Source organism: Ctenopharyngodon idella, chromosome 16 (assembly GCF_019924925.1).
Source record: "Ctenopharyngodon idella isolate HZGC_01 chromosome 16, HZGC01, whole genome shotgun sequence".
Lineage (NCBI taxonomy): Eukaryota > Metazoa > Chordata > Actinopteri > Cypriniformes > Xenocyprididae > Ctenopharyngodon > Ctenopharyngodon idella.
In genome coordinates this window covers 5,393,566-5,417,948 of record NC_067235.1, presented here as the reverse complement: position 1 = coordinate 5,417,948, position 24,383 = coordinate 5,393,566, and the positions used below count along the sequence as shown (strand labels likewise).

The following is a 24,383-nucleotide window of genomic DNA, read 5'->3' as shown; positions in this document are numbered from 1 at the left end:
GTGTCATCATCGTACAGTCTACATGCTTGTCGTACCCAAGTTTAAAAGATCCATGTCGCACAGTGTGATTTGTAATGACCTTATAGGATTGCTAAAATTGTGCAGTGTATCCCGGGCTTAAAAGAAAACATACCAGGTTGGTATTTTCACGTTTCTTAAACGTTTTATTTTGGTTACATTATTTGTTAATTTTATGTGTAGTTTCTAAAAAGTTTTTAAAGGGTTAGTTCTACGGTGGCCGAGAGAGCTCAACGTGCTACAAATGAAGAAAACACATGCAAATAGAAAAAACACCAGCACATAAAGAAAACATCTTCATCAGTTTGACAACACATGCGCTGCAAATGTTCACAACACATGCAAATACAGAAACGCACTGCAAAAGTCCACAACACATAAAGACTTCAGATGCAAAAGCCTTTCAGTGCTAATCTGAAATTTTCTTCTAAAATGAGCATTTTTATCAAGCTTGTATGTTTAGGGTCAGTAATTTCACTCTAATGGCAATGAAAAGGACCTATTAGTTGCCATTAGAATGAAATTACTGACCCTAAACATACAAGCTTGATAAAAATGCTCATTTTAGAAGAAAATTTTAGATGGCACTAAGAGGCTTTTGCATCTGAAGTCTTCACATGCAAATACAGAAACACGCTACAAAAGTTCACAACACATGCAGAACATGTTGAAGTAGAGCTCTCATCGCTGAGTTTTTAGTTTCATTTTCTGCAGTGAATAATTGACTGGGATTTGAGACATAAAATCAAGTAAATTATTAAAAAATATATTATTTATTATTAATAATTTATTAATAATATTTTTTAACGCAAAATAATACCCCCCAAATCGTTTGTCCTGGCGCCGGGACTGGCACAGACCACAACGAAAATGTTATAAGGGAACACCAACAAGTGACGAACAAGTGGCTGTGACCGCTGGCTGGGATTGTTCAATGTTTGCTCTTCAGTGGTGTGCACCTGAAAGGTGAGTTTTTTTCTTTATCTTAACATTCTGATTGTATGTGCATTATGAGCAGGCCTATTTGCAGCACGTTTCTGTATTTGCATGTGTTGTGAACATTTGCAGTGCGTTTCTGTATTTGCATGTGTTGTGAACATTTGCAGTGCGTTTCTGTATTTGCATGTGTTGCGGACTTTTGCAGCGCACGTGTTGTCAAACTGATGAAGATGTTTTCTTTATTTGCTGGTGTTTTTTCTATTTGCATGTGTTTTCTTCATTTGCAGCGTGTTGAGCTCTCTCGGCCACCGTATAGTTCACCCAAAAATTAATTCTGTTAATAATTACTAACCCTCAAGTCGTTCCAAACCCGTAAGGCTTTTGTTCATCCTGAAGATCTTTTTGATGAAATCTGACAGCATTCTGTCCCTCCAGACTGCCTTCACAACTGAAACTTGACAGCGCTCAGACCAAAGCACATTAGCGACAGACTCTTCCACATCATCAGTGAACAGCGACCGTGGCATTTGAACCCACCACCACAAACAAGCAATGCTGATAATAAATCATATCATTAGACTGGCTGTTACATACAGAAGGGAGCGGAGACACAGGTAAGGGTTAACAGGTTTATTTCAGGTAAAGCAGAGCGTGAGCAGAGTGCAGGTGAGTGATGGCAGATGAATAGGTCGATGAGCCGATGAACTGGAACTGATACTTGACTGTGTGTTCTTAGGGAGCGTGGATGCCAGGAGACGTGGAACAGACAACACACCGGAGAAGCACAGGAGACGAGGAGACACTAGGAATCACTGAGGATGCTGGAGACAGGTAAGTAGACGAGCAAGGGAGTCCTGGAGGTAAGTAAACACTGGTATGTGTTAACGAGACCGGACAGTGACTGAGTGAACTGGCGTGTCTTTTATGTGGCTGTGGTGATGAGTGTGAATGAGCGTCAGGTGTGGCTTGTCAGTACTCAGGAGAGGGAGTGCGATGTGATTGGGTGAGTGTAGAGCCTGGCGTGTCTGTGACATTGGCACAGTTAAACTTATAATTTGGGAGAAATGTAATTATTAGGCAGAATTACAGCAAATGTGCATGGTCGCTAAGTTAGTAAATTTACAGACTGACCATTGATTCTGCAAAATACAATTCTCAAATACATTTATAAAACAGTGGTAGCAGTGGCCAGAATAAAATCAGTCACGTACCCTATTAGATTTTAAATAACTTACCCAAGCAGCAAACAATTCCAGCAGTAAAGCTTTAGTTTCTTGATTGATGCTGTCATCCACTTAATTGCTGTGGTTGAAATGCTTTAAAAAGCTGGCTTTCTGCACAGAATTAAGCACTGGTGTAGGTCTTCCTTTGCTGATTAACTCCAGCTTTTCTTTAAAAGTTAATCTTAAAAATGGCGTGGATAATAAATTAGCAACAATGTCTTTCTCATTAATGGTCCTTGCAGTTTCTGTAGCGAATAGTGCCAGGTAGCTATTTTATTAGTTTTTTTTTTTTCTGATCGTGTTCTCCAATGGGCAGAAAGGTGATAACAAGGCCCACCCATTTAGAGGAACGATATGATTGGTCAATTTTCCTGTCATTTGAAATTTGTCTCTAATTGACTTGCTATGGTTTGGCCCTCTAAATTCACAGCTGGTTCACACCAATCACAGAGCTTAAAGCATTAGGCAGAAAAATCCTAATATGGAGACAATGAACATCTACATAACACAAACTGAATAGGCAGATTGGAAATGTTTATCAGTGTTTATGTGTTTATCCTCAAAAAAAAAAAAAAAAAAAAAATTTGATGTTTATTGTCAAATTATAAACTCCAAAATAACATTAGAACTGATTAATTGTTATTTTAAAAAAGTTTTTACTTTTTAAGCTGTTATTCAAAAGTCTTAAATATTATTTTTACAATAGTTTAGGGCCTAGAGGGCCCTGACAGAGCAACGTCATATAATGTAATGACCTACTGAATTATATATAATTTTTATATATATATATATATATAAACGGCCTAATGACCATGGGAAAATGTGGGTCCCACAGTCAAACCAGTTGAGAACTGCTGTCTTAAAGCATGTTAAAAACACCACACAGACATATAAAAGTGTAATATCATGAGAAAAGGCCCCTCTTTTAACAGAAACAAAGACGATCAGGTGATATAATTTTCATCATCATAAAGTACCATGATTCATTAATCTCATCACTGACCAAAAGTGGTTCGAGAAAGTAGCCTACAGCAATATACCGTGAATTAACAGCACTCAAAATTGACACTCAGAGGCTGTGTTCCAAATCACACCCTGTACCCTCATTCACTATTCCCTAAATTAGTTCACTAATATAGTCCACTTGAAAGAGTGAATGAAAACACGTGTATGAATTCAAACACTGATGAACACCTGCTGTTAACAAGCAGAATCACTGAAGGAAAGAGAAACAACAAGATGGCAACAAGAAGGCGCTGCGGATGGCCGCCTCGGTTTGTAGCGTCTTGGTACTTTTGTTATTTTTGTTTGTTTGTCCTGTTTTGAGTAACTTTTTTCCGATCAGCTTTACTAGGGACGAACTCCTAGATATCAGAAGCAACACACGAAATAACTTTTTGCTGACTTTTGAACATTCAGACTTTTTACTGGACATTCTAGTTGGAGGAGCTGCGATCGTATACAAGTGCTCCAAACAACGCAAATGAGGGAAGTGCACCGGCGTGCTTGTGAAATTCCGACAGCGCGGGTTTAGGACTCCGAGTATTCATCTGGCGAATCTCCGCTCCCTAGAAAATAAAACAGACGAACTGCTTCTCCTCACCCACATGAACAAGGACTTTTCAAACTCTGCTGCACTTTGCTTCACGGAAACCTGGCTGAAAGGAGCCATCCCGAACAGCACGCTTCATTTGCCGGGCTTCCAGCTGTTCAGAGCGGATCGTGTCACTGAGTCGTCGGGGAAAACGAAAGGCGTTGGATTATGTTTTTATATCAACGAAGGCTGGTGTACAGACATGACAGTGTTAAAGGAGATGTGCTGCCCTAATTTGGAGGCTCTCTTCATTAACTGTAAGTCTTTTTATTCACCACGAGAGTTTTCTTCGTTTATTCTGGTGAGTGTTTACATTCCTCCTGACGCGTGCGTGAGCGCGGCACTAGAACAGCTGGCTGATCAGATCACACACACAGAGCAGTGTTACCCAAACACTTTCATTATCATTCTTGGTGATCTCAATAAAGCTAATCTCACCCGTGAACTGCCTAAATACAGACAGCACATCACATGCCCCACCAGGGACAGTAACATACTGGACCATTGCTACACTGCTTTAAAGGATGCATACCACTCTGTCCCCAGAGCGGCTTTGGGACTCTCTGATCACTGTTTGGTTCATCTTCTACCAGAACCAACATTTGGCCAACGAGCTGAATACATTTTACTGCAGGTTTGAAAAGCCTGGTCTCACGCCCCACACCCGCTCTGACCGACTCACCACATAGCCATCAACATCCTCACCCCTCTCCCTCCCCACTCCTGCTTCTCAACCTGCACTTCAGATCAGTGAGAGGGATGTATGCAGAGTCTTCAGGAAACAGAAGATAAGGAAAGCCAAAGGCCCAGATGGTGTTTCACCATCCTGTCTCAAAGCCTGTAGTGTCCAGCTGTCATCCATCTTCACACTGATCTTCAACAGATCACTGGAGCTGTGTGAAGTCCCCTCCTGCTACAAATGCTCCACCATCATCCCTGTACCCAAGAAACCTGTTGCTTTGACGTCTGTGGTCATGAAGTCATTTGAGAGACTGGTGCTGGCCTACCTGAAGGACATCACTGGACCCCTGCTGGACCCCCTGCAGTTTGCTTATCGAGCAAACAGGTCTGTGGATGATGCAGTCAATATGGGACTGCATTATATCCTACAACATCTGGACAAACCAGGAACTTATGCAAGGATCCTGTTTGGGGACTTCAGTTCGGCTTTCAACACCATATTCCCGGATACCCTCCTGAATAAACTGACTCAGCTCTCTGTACCCACCTCCATCTGTCAGTGGAACACCAGCTTCCTGACAGACAAGCAGCAGCTAGTGAGGCTGGGAAAACTCACTTCCAGGACCCTCACCATCAGCACTGGAGCTCCTCAGTGTTGTGTTCTCTCCCCACTGCTCTTCTCCCTCTACACAAATGACTGCACCTCTAAAGACCCCTCTGTCAAGCTCCTGAAGTTCGCAGACGACACCACAGTCATCGGCCTCATCCGGGACGGAGATGAGTCTGCTTACAGACTGGAGGTTGAACAGCTGTACAATAACCTGGAGCTGAACACGCTCAAAACAGTGGAGATGATCGTGGACTTCAGGAGAAACCCCCCTGCACTCCCCTCACTCAGCATCATGAACAGCACTGTGGAGGCAGTGGAGTCATTCAGGTTCCTGGGCACCATCATCTCTCAGGACCTGAAGTGGGACAATCACATTGACTCCACTGCAAAAAAGGCTCAGCAGAGACTGTACTTCCTTCACCAGCTGAGGAAGTTCAACCTGCCACAGGTGCTGCTGACACAGTTTTACTCAGCTGTTATTGAGTCAGTTCTGTGTACTTCTATAACTGTTTGGTTTGGGATTGTTAGGACAGCTGAAAGGATAATTGGTATGCACCTGCCCAACCTTCAGGACTTGTACAACGCCAGAGTGAAGAAACGGGCAGGTAACCTCATCACCTCATAACCTCATCAACCCCTCTCACCCTGGACACAACCTGTTTGCACTTCTGCCCTCAGGCAGACATTACAGATCTCTGCACTTGAACATCTAGGCATAAGAACAGTTTTTCCCCAACACGATCTCCAGCTTAAACAGCCAACATAGCAATTACCCCTGTTTTAGTATTCACTTTTAGTACTTGAGAAAGAATAAAAATTAGTTGTGTGTGTATGTGTATATATATATATATATATATATATATTCATCCTGCTGTATATACAATACATATTTGTATGTCTTCTGTTCCAGATGTATACCACATTAGTATTATTTATTTTATTTTACTTATTTATTATTATTTTCTTAGTTTACTTATTTAAATGTTCTTTCTGTTCTCATGTCATGTGTGTACCAAGGGCTCCTGTAGAAAACCACAACAAATTCCAAACTCCGAATAAAGCTCATTCTGATTCTGAAACAACAAGAACCGAAAAAGATGAAATCAACTGAAGATAACATTAAATCTTTAAAGATCTGATTAAACAAGTCCACAAACAGCATTACCAGCTTCACTTATTACTAACCAGACTGACTTTATTTCTGTCATATGTCTGCAGAAATTCTTTATTGAGAACTAACAGAGGTTTAGATGTTTTATTGTTTCATTTGACGTTACCATGATAGAGATCAGTGATTGCTTTAGTTGGGCTCTTGACCCTTGATTTGTGAACATTAGTTTTTCTTTGGCTGCTGTAACCGTGTCTAAAACACATTTGTTGCAGCAAAACAAGCCAAAAGAAAGCGTGATCAGATGAGGTTGGCTGATTATTAATGTTCATTGTCTAGTGGCCTGATTCACTGATCTCATCAGAGTCTAATCTAGATTGTTTTATATTTTTGATTATGGTATGCCTGTGCATACAAAACATACAAGTTTTCATTTAAAATGGAAGACTTTGTTGTGGGGTTAAAAGGGTTAAAGGTGTAAGATGAAAAAGGCAAAACAGAGTGAAACATATTTTAACAGTAATCAACTGTAAATTAATTTACGGCAACATACTGTAAAAAAACAGCAATCTACAGGCAACCACAGCTGCCAGTAGATTACCATAAAATCAAGGAAAAAAACAGTAATATAGTGTAAATTAATTTACGGCAACAAACTGTACAAAAAACAGCAATTTACTGCCAACCCTGCTGACAGTACTTTACCGTAAATTCAAGGAAAAAACAGTAATGTACTGTAAAATGTAAAAGTCAGATTTTCTAAACCAAACAAGTTAACTTCACTGAAATATTAGTGAAAGTTAATAGAAAAAAGTTATGCGAAGTCAATAACTGATAAGGAGGGTAAATATTAAACTGAAGTGTTTTTATGTGTTTTGCACAAGATGATAAAGGAGAGATCTGTTAGTTTAATTAATTAGTTCTGTGGGTCACCATTGTGCTGAAGAGTAGAGCCTGTGCTTCAGTCAGTGATGAGCAGAGAAACACTGATGTTATGCTGCATGTTGCTTTATTTAAAGTAACTGTGTAGTTACTGATGCAGTGAAGCTGTTTGCTAAGTACTTTAACACATATGTGTGCCATTGCTAGCTAATGACAAGCTACAAAAATTTGAGTTAAAGTCATGTTTTTATTTATTTCATTATTATACAATAAGTGTTTGCAGTTTTATATTAAGAAATATTCTTTTTCAGTAGACTCAAATGAAATGAGTTCACAGTACTAACACCGTATAAATACTAGTTTTTTAAACTATTTGAAGCAATTGGTTTCCCAAATGAAATGAGTTCATTCCCATGGCAGTATTACGGCAACAAACTGTAAAAAAGGAGAGCTGTAAATTTACGGTAGAGGGATGCAAATTAACAGCACGTTACAGGCAACCACAGCTGTCAGTAGATATTTTTTTTTTTTTTTTTTTTTACAGTAAATACATTGTGGGGGGACATCAAGAATCAGCATATGAATCTCAACAATTGTGACATGCTTTATGCTGTGATGCATGCTGGGAGCCACTTTAGTATAAAACTACTGCATGCATATAAAAACTGCATGGAACTGAGAAGCAAATCCAAGGAAAACAATAGCAGCAGAAAAAGACTGCACTAAAAATACTTTACTAAACAAGAGAAAATTCTTTTAAAGCAAGCAAAATAAACTGCACACATCAGCTGTGGAATAAAAGAAAAGGAATGCCTAGAAATCTGTGTGTAATGAATTCTCTCTCTCTCTCTCTATATATATAGATGAATTCTATATACAGTGTGTGCGTGTGTGCGTGTGTGTGCTTGCTTTCATGATTTGAGGATACAAATTGGTATAATGACATTGGTATTACACTGGTATTATGACATAAACGTGTTTTATGAGGACATTTCATGAGTCCCAATGTAAAAATGCATACAGTTTTATGTGATGGGTAGGTTTAGGGGTAGGGGTAGTGTAGGGGGATAGAGTGTACAGTGTGTGTGTGTGTGTGTGTGTGTATGTGTGTGTGTGTTAGTCATGGTATAAATTATTGGCACCCTTGGTAAATATGTCCAAAGAAGGTTGTCAAAATAAATTAGTATTGTTTATCCTTTTGTTCTTTCATTCAAAAAATATTTTTCTCTAATACACATTGGCCACAATTATTGGTACCCCTAAAAAGCAAAACCCCTTGTCATGATCCCTGCCTGTGTTCCCTGTGTCTCCTCTGTTGTTTGTGCACCTCACCTCATGTTTCCCTGCTGCTGTTCCCCTTGTTTGTTACCATGGACACTCATTGGACCACGCCCTCTTGTTAACTCGTTATCTTGTTAAGCTTGTTTGTGCCTGTGTATAAGTAGTGCCTGTGTCTCACTCATCCTCTGCCAGTTACTATTTAGTGTACCACTGCAATTCTGAGCGTTTCCCTGGTTTCATGTTTTCCAGTTCTTGGATTATTGCCTGTCTTTGGATTTCCATGTCTGCCTGTGTGTTCCTGTCTTGCTGTCTGTGTGGACTGCCTTCTTGTGTATGTTTGACCCTTTGCCTGTTTTCTTGACCTGGAGTGTGGATTACCCTTTAAATAAACCTGCATTTAGATCCTCTACCTTCATGTCCCTGTGCAATCTGTAACCCCCTAGAGTTAAATCAACTCTTCAGAGTACATATGGTTCCTCTCTATAGTGTTAAAGTAACACTGAAGCAGAGTTAAAGTTAATGAGACAAATTAAGTGATTAAAGCAATTAATTAAGCATCTTAATGTAGCATCTGAATCGATCAAACACGCAGTAAAAGTTACCCTTCCAACCGTTCACCCATACAGACTCCATAATGTCTGGCCCCCCATGGAGAGCTATCATCCTTCTGCTTCACTCGCACACTTCAAAGACACTTGGGACATTGATTGTTCTCAACACAAGAATCAGACATTCAGCCAATAGAAATGGAATCCTTGCCACTAATTCATTGACAAATCTGTTTAAATAAATGAACATGCATTTCCCCAGTACATTTTTGTGCATTATTACTGTTTGTATGTTGTTCTTTTGTATATTGTATAGTGTTATGCATGCCTAAGGACAGAATTTCTAGATAATGTTGCCCATCTAGGTGGTGTTTCATATCAAAATACTCGTCGTTTAATGACTCACACTTTCGTGGTCATCACCATCTCATAGAATGCATTGTATGTTTAATATATTTATCAGAGTATGCCAGCTTACTCCACTCATGTAAATGAGTCCACTTTCAAATAAAGGAACATTTCCCACTTGGAAATTGCACCTTTCTCATTGGTCAGACCAACACTCAAAGGTGTGACTTCTGTAGAGATTAAAAAGCCCCCCACGCAGATCGCTCTAGTCTCTTCTGGTTTTCTGCAGAACAGATTAATTGATTGTAATATTAATTCAGCTACATTAAGTGATTCGATTAACTGATTAAAATATTTATAATTAATTATGAGTTATGATTAATTATTCATTTTTCTCTTTTGTGCTAGTTTCACTACAGTGATGATTGAGCATTAGTGATGAACACTTGCTGTTAACAAGCAGAGTCACTGAAGAAAAGAGAAAAACAAGAACTACGACTGACTTCAGCCACAACCTTAGATGAAATCAACTGAAGATAAAAGAAGACATTAAATCTCTGAAGATCGGATTAAACAACTCCACAAACAGCATTACCAGCTTCACTTATAACTAACCAGATTGACTTTATTCCTATCACACGTCTACAGAAGCTCTTATTGGGAATTAACAGAGGTTTAGATGTTGATGTATTATTGGTCAAGAAAAAAAAAACAATGCCAACATCATGGAGATCAGTGTTTGCTTTAGTTGGGCTCTTGACCCTTGACCTCCTATGTTAGATTTTTCGCTGCAACAATTCATATGAATTGTTTTGCATTAGCAATCCTGTGAAACTACAGCATTTTAACAAAGTGTTGCAACAAACAGATACTGTGAGTGACTTTAAAACTGTATAGTGCATAAAAGATTTTGAACTGCTGTGTTATTTAGAGACACACAGACATCAAGAATCAGCATATGAATCTCAACAATGGTGATAAAAAAAATGCTTCACGCTGCAATGCAAGCTGGGTATCACCATAGTACAGAACTCCCATCATGCACTGCAGTATGAATAATTATTGTCACCACTGTTGAGGATTGTATGATAAGTGTTCATGCTAAAAGCCTGAGTGGTAATACTTGTTCATCTTCAGTACTGAAGCTTTACAGTGGCATTTGTTTAATGGAGCTATTTGGAGACCATTGTGTAATGTTTATTCAAATGCCTTACAAACCGAATATGTCGCCTGATTTGTAATAAGCAAATTCTCAATAAGGACTACTGTAGACATGTGAAAAAGTCAGTCTGGTTAACAATAAATGGTAGTGCTGTTTGTGGAGTTGTTTAATCAGATCTTGAGAGATTTAATGCCTTTTATCTTCAGTTGATTTCACCTAAGGCTGTGGCTGAAGTCAGTTGTAGTTCTTGTGTTTCTCTTTTCTTCAGTGATTCTTGTTAACAGCAGGTGTTCATCACTAATGCTCATCACTTAATTAATTGCTTAATTATCTCATTAACTTTAACTCTGCTTCAGTGTTACTTTAACAGTATATAGAGAGGGACCACTCTGAGCAGAGTTGATTTAACTCTGGGGATTTTGCTGTTTAGAAATTATTATGAGTAAAACCTCTTTTTTGTCCGGCCATGGCTTTCTGTTTCACAAGACTATTAATATGAGAGAACAATGTTTTTTTCTGACTCCAATATATGTGAACCTCTTGGAATGAATTGGTTTTCTGCAGTAATTTGGCATAAAATGTGATCTGATCCTCATCTAAGTCACAACAATAGACAAACACAGTGTGCTCAAGCTGATAACACACAAACAATTCTAATTTCTTGTAGTAGATTTGCTAGAGCTATGTGTTTCCTCAGGACCCACTGCTCTGCACATTTTGTATGTATACCTAATTAACGCACCTGATTCAGATGTTCAGCTCGTTAGGAGAGAGCTCCGTGAACTGACTGTGTCAGATAAGAGAGACATACAAAATGTGCAGAGCAATGGGTTCTGAGGACTGGAGTTGAGAACCACTGTGCTAGAGCCTTACTGTATTAGTAAATATATTTACATTTTATTTATTTGCATTTGTCAATTTATTGATATTCATCTTTTTTTTTTCAGCTGTTACTAACATCAGTGCAACCTTTCCAACAGTCACACCAGAGACGACCTCAGCTGGTAATGTAGTTTCCTCTGTTAGATTGCGTTTTGGCTGAATATTTGAGGATCTGTAGAATTGAACATGTGCGAGTGTGTTCTCACTTATATAGCTACTCTATATAAGTGAGATTTTTTTTGAACATTTTTTGAATAGACTGGGATGAGATAGATTTAGATTTTATGTCCATATATGGGAAAAAAGGCAACTTCTCTTCATTCCCACATTTATGGTCGCATCCATCATTTTATTTTTGATCACTGCTTTCTTTAATTCTGACTGCTGCTAATCTATTAATATTGTTTAACACAGTGAATTCTTACTGATAGTTTTATGGGCTGGTAACATGAGTTTTGATCCTAATGGAGCAGCATCATAACGGCCTTAAAGTGAGACTCTGGACTAAGGACACCACAAATGGATACAAGGGCTTTATGAGATTATTTTCCAAAATTTTGTCTGACCCTGCTGAATTTTCATTCGCAGATTGTCTTCATGCTGATTTTTGTCATTGCAGGTATAAATATAACACTGCAGGAAGGATGCACCGTAAGTTGAGTCTATGAAATTAAGTTTTAGAGTTAGACTCACAGCTCCTATCAATAGCCATGTTTCCATCCATGTATTTTATGCAAATTTTGGGATATTGCATAAGATTATGTGATTATTGAACTAATCAGTTTCATCACGCACCATCTTAAAATTTGGTTTTAGTTATTCTGAAATGCCTGTCAAAATGATTTGGTATAATTACCTACCAGACCTGTTACACATAATCATGAACATCAGGCATCTAAACAAAACATGACATGACAGCGTTTATTATTGCGTTTCATGTCTGGTTGCAGCAGCTTCCATTTTTATTATTGATGTTTTGTGCCAGTTTTTCAGGAACTGGCAATTTTGCTCTCTAGAACACATGGAATGGAAATGGTGATATTTTATGATTTTTTTTTTTTTTTTTTTTTTGCAACTTTGGATTAGAAACCGCTAATTAGTCCAAAGAGCAGTACAATTAAATGTGAATTTTAGATAACTGTTATGTGAAATATGAATGTGCATGTCTATGTATTGTTGATCGATGTGTGTTGTGTGTCTGTACTAACATCACTGAAGGATCTTCACAGTGTTCTTCAGTACAGTAAAAATACATGTTTGGTTCCCTGTTAATATTGAAAAACATGATCAAAATCAACAAATACTGCTTTCACAATTGTGATTTCAGAGTCAGAACTGTTTCCAAAATCTACTTGAGCAGATTGAGAACATTACATCATCTCAAGTGCTCTCTGTGAATGTAAGTCTTGATAAAATCAAATATTTGTCAGTTACATACTGTAGATAATAGATGATTGACAAAACAGTGTTGACTGTGTTGGCTCTGTTGACATTTACTGTGAGTCTATTTATCTGATCAAGACTGTGACGAACATTTTGACTATGGCCTTCAACGCTTCAGAGAAGATTTTAGACTCGTCGTCATCATCAGTCAGCCCAACTGAACTCGCCTCCTATGGAAACCGTGTGTTAAAAACCAGTGAGAAACTCATCTCTACGTTGGTGAAGCCGACAGACACAAGTGACAATGTCAGTTTTGCTCTTGCTGCTGTTGGTAAGTGGAGAAACAGTTTTTGGTAGGGCTGTCAAGCAATTAAAATTTTTAATCTAATTAATCTCAAATTAATTGCAAATCAAATTTTGCTGAGAAATTACTCCCAAAAGATCATTTAAAGTCATTATGTGTGAAGCATCAAATAGACATTACAAAAAGTAGCTTCAACAAGAAATATTTTATTTGATTCAGCATAGAATTTATTACACATACTCTTTTGGACCATAAGGGTGAGTAAATAATGACTGATAGTTTTATTTTTTTTTATTTTGTGGTGAACTATAACCTTTTTTATTACTATGAAAATGTGAAATTATCATGAAACGCCAGTGTGTATTACTCAGAGATGAACAGTTCTGCTTTGTCTTTATTTTTTCATTGGCAAAATTGAGCAAAAGGATCACAGATGACAGACAGCAACAATGATTAATGCTACAGCTACAGTAACTATGTAACTGTGAGTTACAAATGTTTTAAAAGAGAGCAGACAAATTCATTCATCATTTGGTAGAAGCTCGTCAAATTACACAGATGTCAGATGGATAGGTGTCCTGAAAATCACTCATCCTGAAAAACCATGAAAAATGTTTGATTTTAAGGAAATTTGGATTTGGAAGCAAAACCAGTTGGGAACTGAAGCACTTGAGTACTTGAGTATACAGTATACTCACAGTGAATTCCCCGGTGTTAAATTAAAGGTTTAGTTAATCCAAAAATGAAAATTTTGTCATTAATTACTCACCTTCATGTTGTTCCAAACCTGTAAGACCTTTATTCATCTTCGGAACACAAATTAATATATTTTTGTTGATGAAATCCGAGAGCTTTCTTTCATAGAAAGCAACTACCACACATTGTAAACACAGTGCAGCGCTTTGGGGTTCTATGTCAGAATGCTGGCTCATTTTTGGCCGGCTCCTGTGTCAGCATCACACGAATGTGTCGTGGTGCTCACATGAACAGTGTCAGAGACTGTCACAGAAGAGAAGAAATTGTTGAATAAAGTCTTTAATTTTTGCACACAAAAAGTATTCTCGTCGCTTCGTAACATTAAGGTTAAACAGTGAAGTCACATGGACTGTTTTAACGATGTCTTTATCTTTCTGGGCAAGTAACACTAAAGCAGTGTTAAAGTTAATGAGATAATTAAGTCATTGATTAAGTTATGTATGAGCATTAGTGATGAACACCTGCTGTTAACAAGCAGAATCAGTGAAAGAAAAGGGTCACAATTTTAAGTCGCCATTATGGTGACTAGTGTTTGCTTTAGTTGGGCTCTTGACCCTTGACTTTATATCATTATACTTTTTTTATGGCTGCTTTTAAAGGGCATTTATTGTGACAAAGAAAACCCAGAGAAAAAGTGATCAGATGTTGGTTATGTTTTGATAGTGACATAATTACCATGGAGTGACCTGATTCTCTGATCTCATATAGAGTTTGATATCTGATTATATGGTTGATATCTAATATTTGTGTTATTAAATATAGCAATCCTGTAACTTTACAGTATTAGACTCTGCATATAAAGGTTTGAACTACTTTATAATTTAGACACACACAGACATAAAGAATTAGCATATAAATCTTAACAAAGGTGACAATCAAACAGCATATTCAGGTAAATAGAGAACATCACAAAACAAGCTACTAAAAAGTCACATCAGTAATAAAAGAAATTACTAAGACAATTAAGCTCATCATTTATTCATGGCACAATTCATGTTGGGAGCCATGGATGAGTTTTGATTGGTGCACCCAGAATGCACTGCAACATGAAGCTTTTTTATTATTGTCACCGTTGTTAATTCATACGCTGATTCTTAATGTCTGTGTGTCTGATTGATTTTTTTTGAGCAAAGCAACTTTTAAAAATCCTTCAGTTGAAGAAGCTCAGGTCTGTCATAATCAATAAGATAAAATTAACACATCACCCATACAGTCAGAGATTGTGCTCTAAATGAGACTGTGTGTACAAATGCTCTCAGACACACCTGCTGCTAATATTGAGCAGCTCTGCACATGACTCAGTAGTGACTCTTCAGGACAGGGGTGGTGAAATTTGGTCCTGGAGAGCCTCAGTCCTGCAGAGTTTAGCTCCAACCCTGATAAAAACTCACCTGCCTATAGCTTCCTAGCAACCCTTCAGACCTTGATTAGCTTGTTTAGGTGATTAGGGTTGGAGCTAATCTCTGCAGGACTGTGGCTCTCCAGGACCGACATTAGCTACCCCTGCTTCAGGAGGTGACAGTCTTGGCGCTTGCTGGACACTCTGGGACGTTCTGAAGCTCTGATCTTCATTGCAGTTGAATTTCTCACCTTGAAGTTCTTGATGATCCAGTAAATGGTTCTTTCAGGTGCAATATTCTTTGCATCAAAATGCCCTCACATGCAAGGAAATTGCTGCAAAGCTATGATGGCTGCATGTCTTTCTTTAGAGATAAATTAATGACACATGAAAACTGACTAGACTAGAACTTCAGACTTCACACTTTCCCGTGTGCTGATGATATGATCAGTGAAATGATGCTAGCTGGTCACTGTGAATCAACACCACAACAACATGAAGCATGTCAACATTGTTGAGATTCATATGCTGATTCTATATGTCTGTGTGTGTCTAAAAAAAGTTTTGTCTTTACAATGATTAAAACATTATCATCTGACTGTCGTTGTTTATGGCTTCCTTTACAACAAATTATGTATTTTAGCAAACACTGTTACAAAAAAGCACAAACTGACTTACAAAGCAGAGAGTCAAACTGCCTAACTAAAGGAAACACTGATCACCAGTGATTTTGCTCATTATCATCAGGTGTCTTCAATAATCGAACAATCATCACTCACTTAATCACTTAAAGGGTTAGTTCACCCAAAAATGAAATTTCTGTTGTTAAGTACTCACTCTCATGTCATTCCAAACCCGTAAGACCTTCATTTGTCTTTGGAATACATACTGAGTCTCGTCGCTTCATAACGTTAAGGTTGAACCACTGTAGTAATGTTGACTATTTTAACAATATCTTTAGTACTTTTCTGGACCTTGAATGACGGCAATTACATTGCTTTCTATTGGGGATAAAAAAAAAAATCCCTCTTAGATTTCATCAAAAATATCTTAATTTGTGTTCCGAAGATAAACAAAGGTGTTTGGAATGACATGAGAGTGTGTACTTAATGACAGAAATGTCATTTTTGGGTGAACTAACCCTTTAAGTATCTAAATAACTCTTAACACTGCTTCTGTGTTACTTTTAACACCCTGCTGTTGGTTCCAATATGAACACAGAGCAGTGTTGATTTAACACAGGGAATTTACTGTGCTGTAGGATCTAACCTTTGACCTCCTGATGACCTAACAGTTAATAGTGCTTAGATTTACATTTATTCAGTTTCCGGATTAAATGAAAGCAAAACTGAAGGGTTCAAAATTACATCAGAGATGAAAACCCAACAATAGCGAATAGTCATTTTATTTGTTTGTCTTTTGTGCAAATTGAATGATTGAATTGTACTTTCATAAAAAAGATAAATATTGTAAATAAATTAATATAGCACACAACTGCTTGTTTGTTTTTAATCAGAGGGACAAGTCTTCATGGTTGGACCGAATGTCGCCTTAAATAAAATCCCTCGACTTGACATGACAAATTCTTCTGTGGACATTGATCTAATTGGGATCGCCAAGAACAACGATAAGGGTATGTGAAATGTCTCTGTAGTATTAAAAATTCTTAGAAAGAAATGTCATACCATTGTCACTAATCCACATTTGCTTTTTTTTTTTTTTTTGCTTTCTTTATTGTTGTTTTAGCATGGTACTGCATGTAAACTTCTGTTTCTGTCACACAGGATCAGCTGCTGTGGCTTTCATGGGCTACAACACAATGGAGAATCTACTGAAGCCCGACCTCTTCAACACATCAAATGATACGGTTAAAACCATGATGTCCACTGTGATCTCAGCTACTCTTCCCAAAACAAACAACCCTAAACTTACCAAACCAGTCAACTTCACCCTCAAACACATCAGAGTGAGAGACTGAAATGTGTTTTTGACCAATCTGAGCACTGATGAACATCTGAAAACATCTAATATTCAGTCTTATAATATTTCCTGCATGTTCTTTCTTCATTTTGCAGGAGTTCGACCCCAACGGTTCACTGTCTTGTGTGTACTGGAATATCAGCGAGTGGATTGTAGATGGTTGTTCTGTTTTAGAGACCAACAGCAGCTACACTGTGTGTTCCTGTGTTCATCTGTCGACATTCGCTCTCATCATGCAAACCAGCAGACCACCAGAGGTACGAGAACATTTATAGTGACCACTGAAGAACAGCACAGATTTGGCACTCATGTACTCTGACATGTTTTCTCAGAGCGACTCACTGCTGGATCTGTTGAATTTGGTGTGTGTGATCGTGGGTCTGGTGTTCTTCAGTTTGGCCCTGTTGACCTTTGCCCTTTGTCAGTGGAGTCCTGGAGTGAATAATGTGGCTCGAATCAACATCTGCATCAGTCTACTGCTGGCCCACCTTCTGTTCCTGCTCACACAACAGTTCCTGAGCCTCATACGCCCTCAGCAGGTGAGAATGATGAAGGAGCCCTACAGCTCAGCACAGCCTCACTGAGAATCATCATAACCGTCTCTTCATGGTCTCCAGGTGTTGTGTGCCGCGATATCAGGTGTGCTGCACTTCCTCTTTCTCTCCGGCTTTGTGTGGATGTTCATTGAAGCTGTGCTGCTCTTCATCTGTGTGAAGAACCTATCACAGATCAGCTCCAAAAAGAGGGAGGTGCTTAGCACTGGATTCCTGTGTGTGATTGGATATACGGTTGCTCTGGTTGTGGTGGTCGTGTCTGTCGGGCTGCTTCCTGAAGGCTACGGCAGCGAACAGTGAGTTGTTGTTTAAAATAAATTTGATTAAAATGAAATAAATCAGCTTGGGGCTTTTTACATTTCTTCTATCTGATAAAAGTACATTTTTACACACTCTGTATAAACACATACAAGATTAAAAAGATTAAAAAACTCAAATAGTATTTTTGACATTCATCTAGTTCTTATATTGTGTTTTCCTCCAAACAGCTGCTGGATTAAAATGGATAAAGGTTTTATCTGGAGTTTTCTGGGTCCTGTTTGTGTCATACTCGCAGTAAGCACATCATTTATTTCTCATTATTTTAATTTATATTAAAGTGATAAAAAGGTGATTTCTACTTTTTCTACTTTTCAGTTAAACATGATTCTCTTCATCAACATCATCATCAAACTGAACTCAACTCTCAAAAATCTGAACGCTGAAGTTTCACAGATGAAACAAACCAAGTAACAAACATTATGATTTGATCACTCCATTGAAAAATATATGCAGTCAATAAAGACACATTAACTCTCTCTGTTTCTCTGCAGGACTATGGTATTTAAAACACTGGCTCAGTTTGTGGTTCTTGGTTGCTCCTGGATTCTGGGTTTCTTCACTAATGGCAGTAAAGAGCTGGAGATCCTCTTCCTGATCTTGAACTCCCAGCAGGGAACCTTCATCTTCCTGGTCTATTGTGTCCTCAATAATGAGGTCAGACATCACTTGCCACCATATTCAATGTCAAAATCTGAATATGAAAGACTATTACAGTTGTTTCCATGGAGGTCCTGTCATTTTGTCAGTCCGTGTCTTTTAGAGAGAAATGTCAGAAGCAGTTGTTTAATCTGTTACTTTTCCATTTCCTTCCTGTGACTGAATGTTCAAATGAGCCAAAACTATTCAAACAGACACTGTCTGATCAGTCTGTCTGACTGCATGGCATTAATGCTTTCAAACTCCAAGCTTTTAAAATGACTTCAAACTTTTAGGCCCAGCTTTCCCAGGCTTTTTTCTTTTTTGTCCTCTGTAATTAATTCAGCCATTTTATCATCCTGCTCCATAGGAAAACCGTTTCACTCTCTCCAGAAACAGTATATTTAAGAAAAGTATCAGTTTACTTCAGAAAGTCTCTTAAAACACCTTTTTTCTTTTTTTTCTTTTTTTACCTGTTTATCATAATTTCATTGTGGTTGATGAGTTTCAGAGGTTAAACTGATGTCATGAAGTCACTCAGCTCCTCTCGTCTCATTCTTGTCCAGGTCAGGCAGCAGTACAGGAAGTGCTTCAGTCTTTGCTGTGGACGCAAACAACACTGAGGACAATAGCATCATCTTCAGGAAATAAAAAGTACTGCTCAAGTGCCATTAATATACATGAGCCTGTTTCATGGTTAAGGACTTTTATGTTGAAGTTTTTCTGTTCAATTGTTTTTGTGTTCACTTCCTGTGTTTAGTTCCTTGTTGCCCTTGTTCCTTACTCCATTGTCTGTTTCCATAGCTACCCTCGTTTGTTACCATGGCCACTCGTTGCCTACACCTGTCCCTCATTAGCCCCATGGTTTCCTTGTGTATTCAGGCTACGTTCACACTGTCAGTCCAAATCCGATTGTTTGTGAATCCGACTGGAATCTGATCTAAAATTACTGACATCCACACTGTGTATCCCAACTGTTCAGGTCCGATTTGTGTGTCCATGCCACTCTTTCGTTTTCCTGAATATCTGCATTGGTTTCTATGGCAATGTGTTGCGTTGGTAGGCATACACCAAAAACAACAACAACAATCGCAACATGGAGGGGTTTGCGATACAGATGTTGTCTTATTTACATGACAATGTGTATCCGCCGCGCTGGACTACTGCGTCTTCTGAGGCAGCGGCAAAACTGTAGGAGGCTGGAACAAGCGGCTTTATTCTGTGCTGCTGTCACCGCCGATCTCAAAACTTGTTTCCGTTATATTGCCATTTTCTGCTTATCTGGCACTATAACAACTTCCTATAACAACGTCTGACATTGCCTTTTATGTCAAGTTTACACTACAGGATTTTAAGCCCGATTTGCAAGTTAACAAGCTCGCCGACAGGTCGGGCTGTGATCGGGGGAAAATCGGCGAGTGATCGGCGCTCTCCAATCTTTGTGTGAACTACTCAACGACGCATCAAAGACACTCGGTGACGCGTTGCTGACACTTCACTGATGCCAGACAAATATCTAGCATGCTAAATATCTAGAGCTGTCGGCCGACTCGATATCCTGTGGTGTCACGTGTTGCGGCGCAACAGCCAATGAAATATACACTGATGTCTATGGAAGCAGCAATAACAATCCATTCAAATAGCCGATAATTTGCCGACGTTTATTCATATCAGATACACATTGTGTAAGTAACTATAAAGCTCACTCTATTCTTCTCCCAGTTCACCGGCCACATGTATTTCGGCACAAATGGATGAATTCATGTGCTGTAGCCTATAAATCCGACTGACAGGACTCTCTGAAGTAAAGCGCAAACAAACAAGGCGGCGCCCATCTCACGTTATATATTAAGATCAAGATCATGATGTAGGATTTTAAAGGACAAAACACTCACTTGCAAATAAATAAGAATCGGAATATCAGATAGTTGAATACATGGTGAGAAAAGCATACATCTGTCGTACAGTGTGGCTGCGGTGTCACGTGACAATCATGATGCGTCGTCATGGAAACAATTCTAATGGTGGCCTTAACTCTGGGAGGTCAGCCAAAATATTTTAAACTTGTGTGTGTGAAAGGGTTCATTTAATTTTAATTAAATTTAATTCAAAATTTAATCTATTTTCTTCCCAACGTCCATTTTCAAATAAAGTTGTGTGACAGTTGTCGTCAGCTCGTGTAGTGTGTAACTGCCTGCTACAGATCATTTACGTAGTGTCACGTAGTGTGAACACCACAACGACTTCAAGACTCCGCAGCAAGTCATGTAGTCTGAACAGCACAGCGATCTGCCGACATTTAAGTCCTGTACTGTAAACTTGGCATTACGTGGCGTGAGAAAGTCACTTAAACCACACGAAATCCGATCAGAGCAGCCAGACTCACTGAAATGGATTTCTAGAAATGTAATTTGAATAGGATTTCAAACCACATATGAATGTAGCTCGAAACGGATTTTTAAAAATCGCATTTAATGTTTGAAAAAATTCGGATTTGGACTGACAGTCTGAATGTAGCCTTATACCTGTGTTTTAGTTGCCTTGTGTCTGTCGTTGTTTTAGCATGTTTCATGAAGCTGTTACGTTCTTGTTTCTTGCATTTTGTTCCTGTTCCTGGTTTGGATTTTTGATGTGGAATATCTTTGCTTGTGTTTTTGGAATCAATGTTGCTCCATCCCAATTCTTGCTCCTTCTTTTCCCTGCTGCTTCATAACAGATGTTATATTTAAATACACAACAGAATCAATGTTTTGGGTGTTAAATGTAGTCTCCGCCCATTTCTTTAAATGGTAAAAAAAATATTACCTTTTGCTAAATGCTATTGATGTAGAACTTATAAACTGTATTATTTAATCTTTTTTTTGAAACCCACAAGATTTTTTTTTGGTGGAGGGTGAAAAGCATATTTTGACTGAGTTCACTGTTGAGCTCAGATAGCTCCTAGAAAGGAAATACTTTCTTCTGTAAGGATCCTTTTTATGTTTAAATATTCATGTGGTAAAATATGTTTTCAGAAGGGAAGGTCACGGGTTTTATAGGTGTAGGGGATTAACCTTTATAACTAAACTATTAAAATAAGTATATGAACAGCTGATATCTTGAAATTGTTTGTATTTTTGTATTAAAACATGTGAATGATGGTTTTTTTTTTTTTTTTTTTTTTTTTTGCTTTCGTTCAGATTTTATTTTAATACATATTTTGTTACCAAGTTTTCTCTTAATAAACAGTGTGATGTAATAAGTGGGTTTGTGAACATGTTTTTTCCACGAAAGACAAAAAAATCTCCATATAATAGACTAATTTGAGAAGAATATCCTAGTTTGAAAAATGAAAATTTAAATCAAGCCATTTTCTGCAACATATCTGTATTTAAAATGTAACATACAAAAGTCTTAACTGTAGATATATATGTGAAATAATCAGAGGATCTGATCACAAGGTCTATGCACATTTTCTGATTACAACACAAGTTAATAATCAGAGTTTGAGGGATGGATGAGACTTGAAATGTCCATCTTATTGAGGATGTTAAGAAGGGAACGTTGGGTTTGTCCATGATGGGTCGAGCTGAGAAAAAAACCTAATGATTAATTACCAGCAGCTGCCAATGTGGGTTAAAACTGAAAAAGAAAGAAAGGAAAAAAACCTACACATATGGCATTGTGTGGAAAGTCTGACAATGCACTACAGTATATATTTGTTATTTGAATTTGAGAAGGAAACAGTGGACTTGTGGTCATATTTCCTTATCAGAATGATGAACAGATAACTAATCTAAGCATCTCACCAAACACAAATATCTTGTTCAGTCAGTCGTGTCGGGTGAGTATCACTGTACATCAGTGTTAATTTTGGCAGCCATTTTTGATTTAGTCTTAGTCTTTATCTTCAGATGAAAATGCTCTTTAGTCTTAGTCACATTTTAGTCATTTTTGTCTTTCATATTTTAGTCTAGTTTTAGTCAATGAAAAGTCATTGCATTTTTGTCAAGTTTTAGTCATTACTTTTAGTCAAACTACAGTTACCAACATTAATTTTGATAGCTATTTATATGTAGTCTTTAGACAAAATGGTCATTATAATTTTTCTCTTTAGACCAATTCATTTAAGCTTCATGAAAAATCTGAATCAAGGTAACAGGCTGTATTGACATTGCACTCTTAGCAGTAGCACTTTTGCAATTCTACACATCCCTCTTCAGTGGTTCTCATACTTTTTAGTGTCGTACCCCCTGAGGGATTTAACATCCTTTTGCGTACCCTCTCTCTTTTCCACTTAGACTGCAGTTACACCTTTTCCATTAAGGGACAATATTTGCCTTCTTAAATTGATTTTTCCAGTGCATTTTTTTTTTTACCTTTATAAAATAAATAATGCTTTAAAAAATACAAAGATGATAAAAAAGTGATCCTTTTAAATATTACATTAAAACAGCCAGTAGGTGGCGGTAAGTCACTGTTTTTCTGAGTGAATCATCGAGTCATTCATTCTTTCAGTATCAAAGGAAGCGGCTGTATTTATGAATGAATCATTGAATCATTGATGATTCGTTCAAAGCCGCAGATTCGTTCACAAAACAGCTTGTGTGCTGCAGTTCTGCTGTGGCTTTCGTTGCAAAATAGAGCAAAAATACTGTCACTTAATATCACCCTTTTGTTTACTTAACTGTTGTATAAAATCAGTATCACATTTGAAATCGTGTGGATATTCAGGAAACATTGCATTCTTGCTATAATATGATCAACATTAAAAACTAACTCACAAGGGTATGTTTTTGTATCGAAGAGTTTTAATCTTAAATCTCTATGCAGTCTGTGTCTATATTTGTTCTTCATGCTAGTAGTGCTAAATCCACACTTTTACAAAGATATATTGTCGAGAACAGCACTAATGTAGCGCGATTTGGTAATTTAACTGAATGTTCTGTAGATTTACGGCCTTTTACCTGCTAGAAATACATGCTCAGTTTTAATGTTATTTTAAGGTGGAGTAGAATTAAATGAGCGGTAAAACTCAGCACTTTGTTCGCGTAGGCCTAGGTCAGTTTGAGAACCACTGCTGGATATCAGCTACACTTTGATCGCAGATTTAGTCAGCAAACGAGCAGCGCAATATAGACCGAATGAATGACAATATAATTTAAGTAGAAAATCTCAAATGAAGACCGCTGAACTCCAGCTTACTTGTCTGTTTTCAGATCATCAGCGCTTCTTCCTCAGTTTAGAGAGAGCGCGTGTGCGTGGTTGCCAGATTGCAAAGACCTTTTCACATAAGTATATATTGTTATAAATGTACATACATTTAAAAAAAAAAAAAAAAGGAAAATAGGCCTATAAAAAACTTTGCAGGACTTACGATATTTATGGCCGTTAATATGCGTCATCACAGTCCGTGAAAAAGGTCTATTAAGTAGCTTAAAACATGTTCTTTTGACAGAAAAACTCAGATTGGGGGGTTAAATTCTAGAAATCTGGCGACCGTAGCATGAAGGCTGGTAAAACAGTCTGTAATGTTTTGTCTCCTTTATTCGACAAAAACAAAACGTGATTTCAAAAGAGTGATTTTGGTAAAGTTTTTATTCTTTTAGCCACATTTCAGTCTCGTCTTCTTTCGTCAACGATATTGCATGTGTTGTTTTAGTAAGAGTTATCGTTTAATGACATTGCGTCGTCTCTCATCATCTAGTCATGGAAAAAAAGGTCGTCAACGAACAATTTTCGTCATAGTTTTTCGTTAACGAAATTAACACTGCTGTACATCAATATACTGTATCAGGTAAGATCTGTTCATCATGATCTCTAGTGGCCTCAGTCTCTTTAATCAAAGAACATGT

The 24,383-nt window shown here is 37.8% G+C and overlaps 2 protein-coding genes across 4 annotated transcripts in view; both read left to right on the top strand.

Moving 5' to 3' along the window:
* arnt (aryl hydrocarbon receptor nuclear translocator) overlaps positions 1-24,383 on the top strand; it is a 153,552-nt gene that overhangs the window by 74,426 nt on the left and 54,743 nt on the right. The gene's annotated exons all lie outside the window — the stretch shown is intronic.
* On the top strand, positions 11,905-22,586 carry LOC127497913 (putative adhesion G protein-coupled receptor E4P). The gene is made up of 10 exons (XM_051866733.1): positions 11,905-11,927; positions 12,604-12,675; positions 12,798-12,990; positions 16,575-17,295; positions 17,371-17,577; positions 17,656-17,888; positions 18,081-18,147; positions 18,229-18,320; positions 18,405-18,567; positions 19,116-22,586. The coding sequence occupies exons 4-10, from the start codon at positions 17,272-17,274 to the stop codon at positions 19,170-19,172; spliced, it is 843 nt and encodes a 280-aa protein (XP_051722693.1). The 5' UTR covers positions 11,905-11,927; positions 12,604-12,675; positions 12,798-12,990; positions 16,575-17,271; the 3' UTR covers positions 19,173-22,586.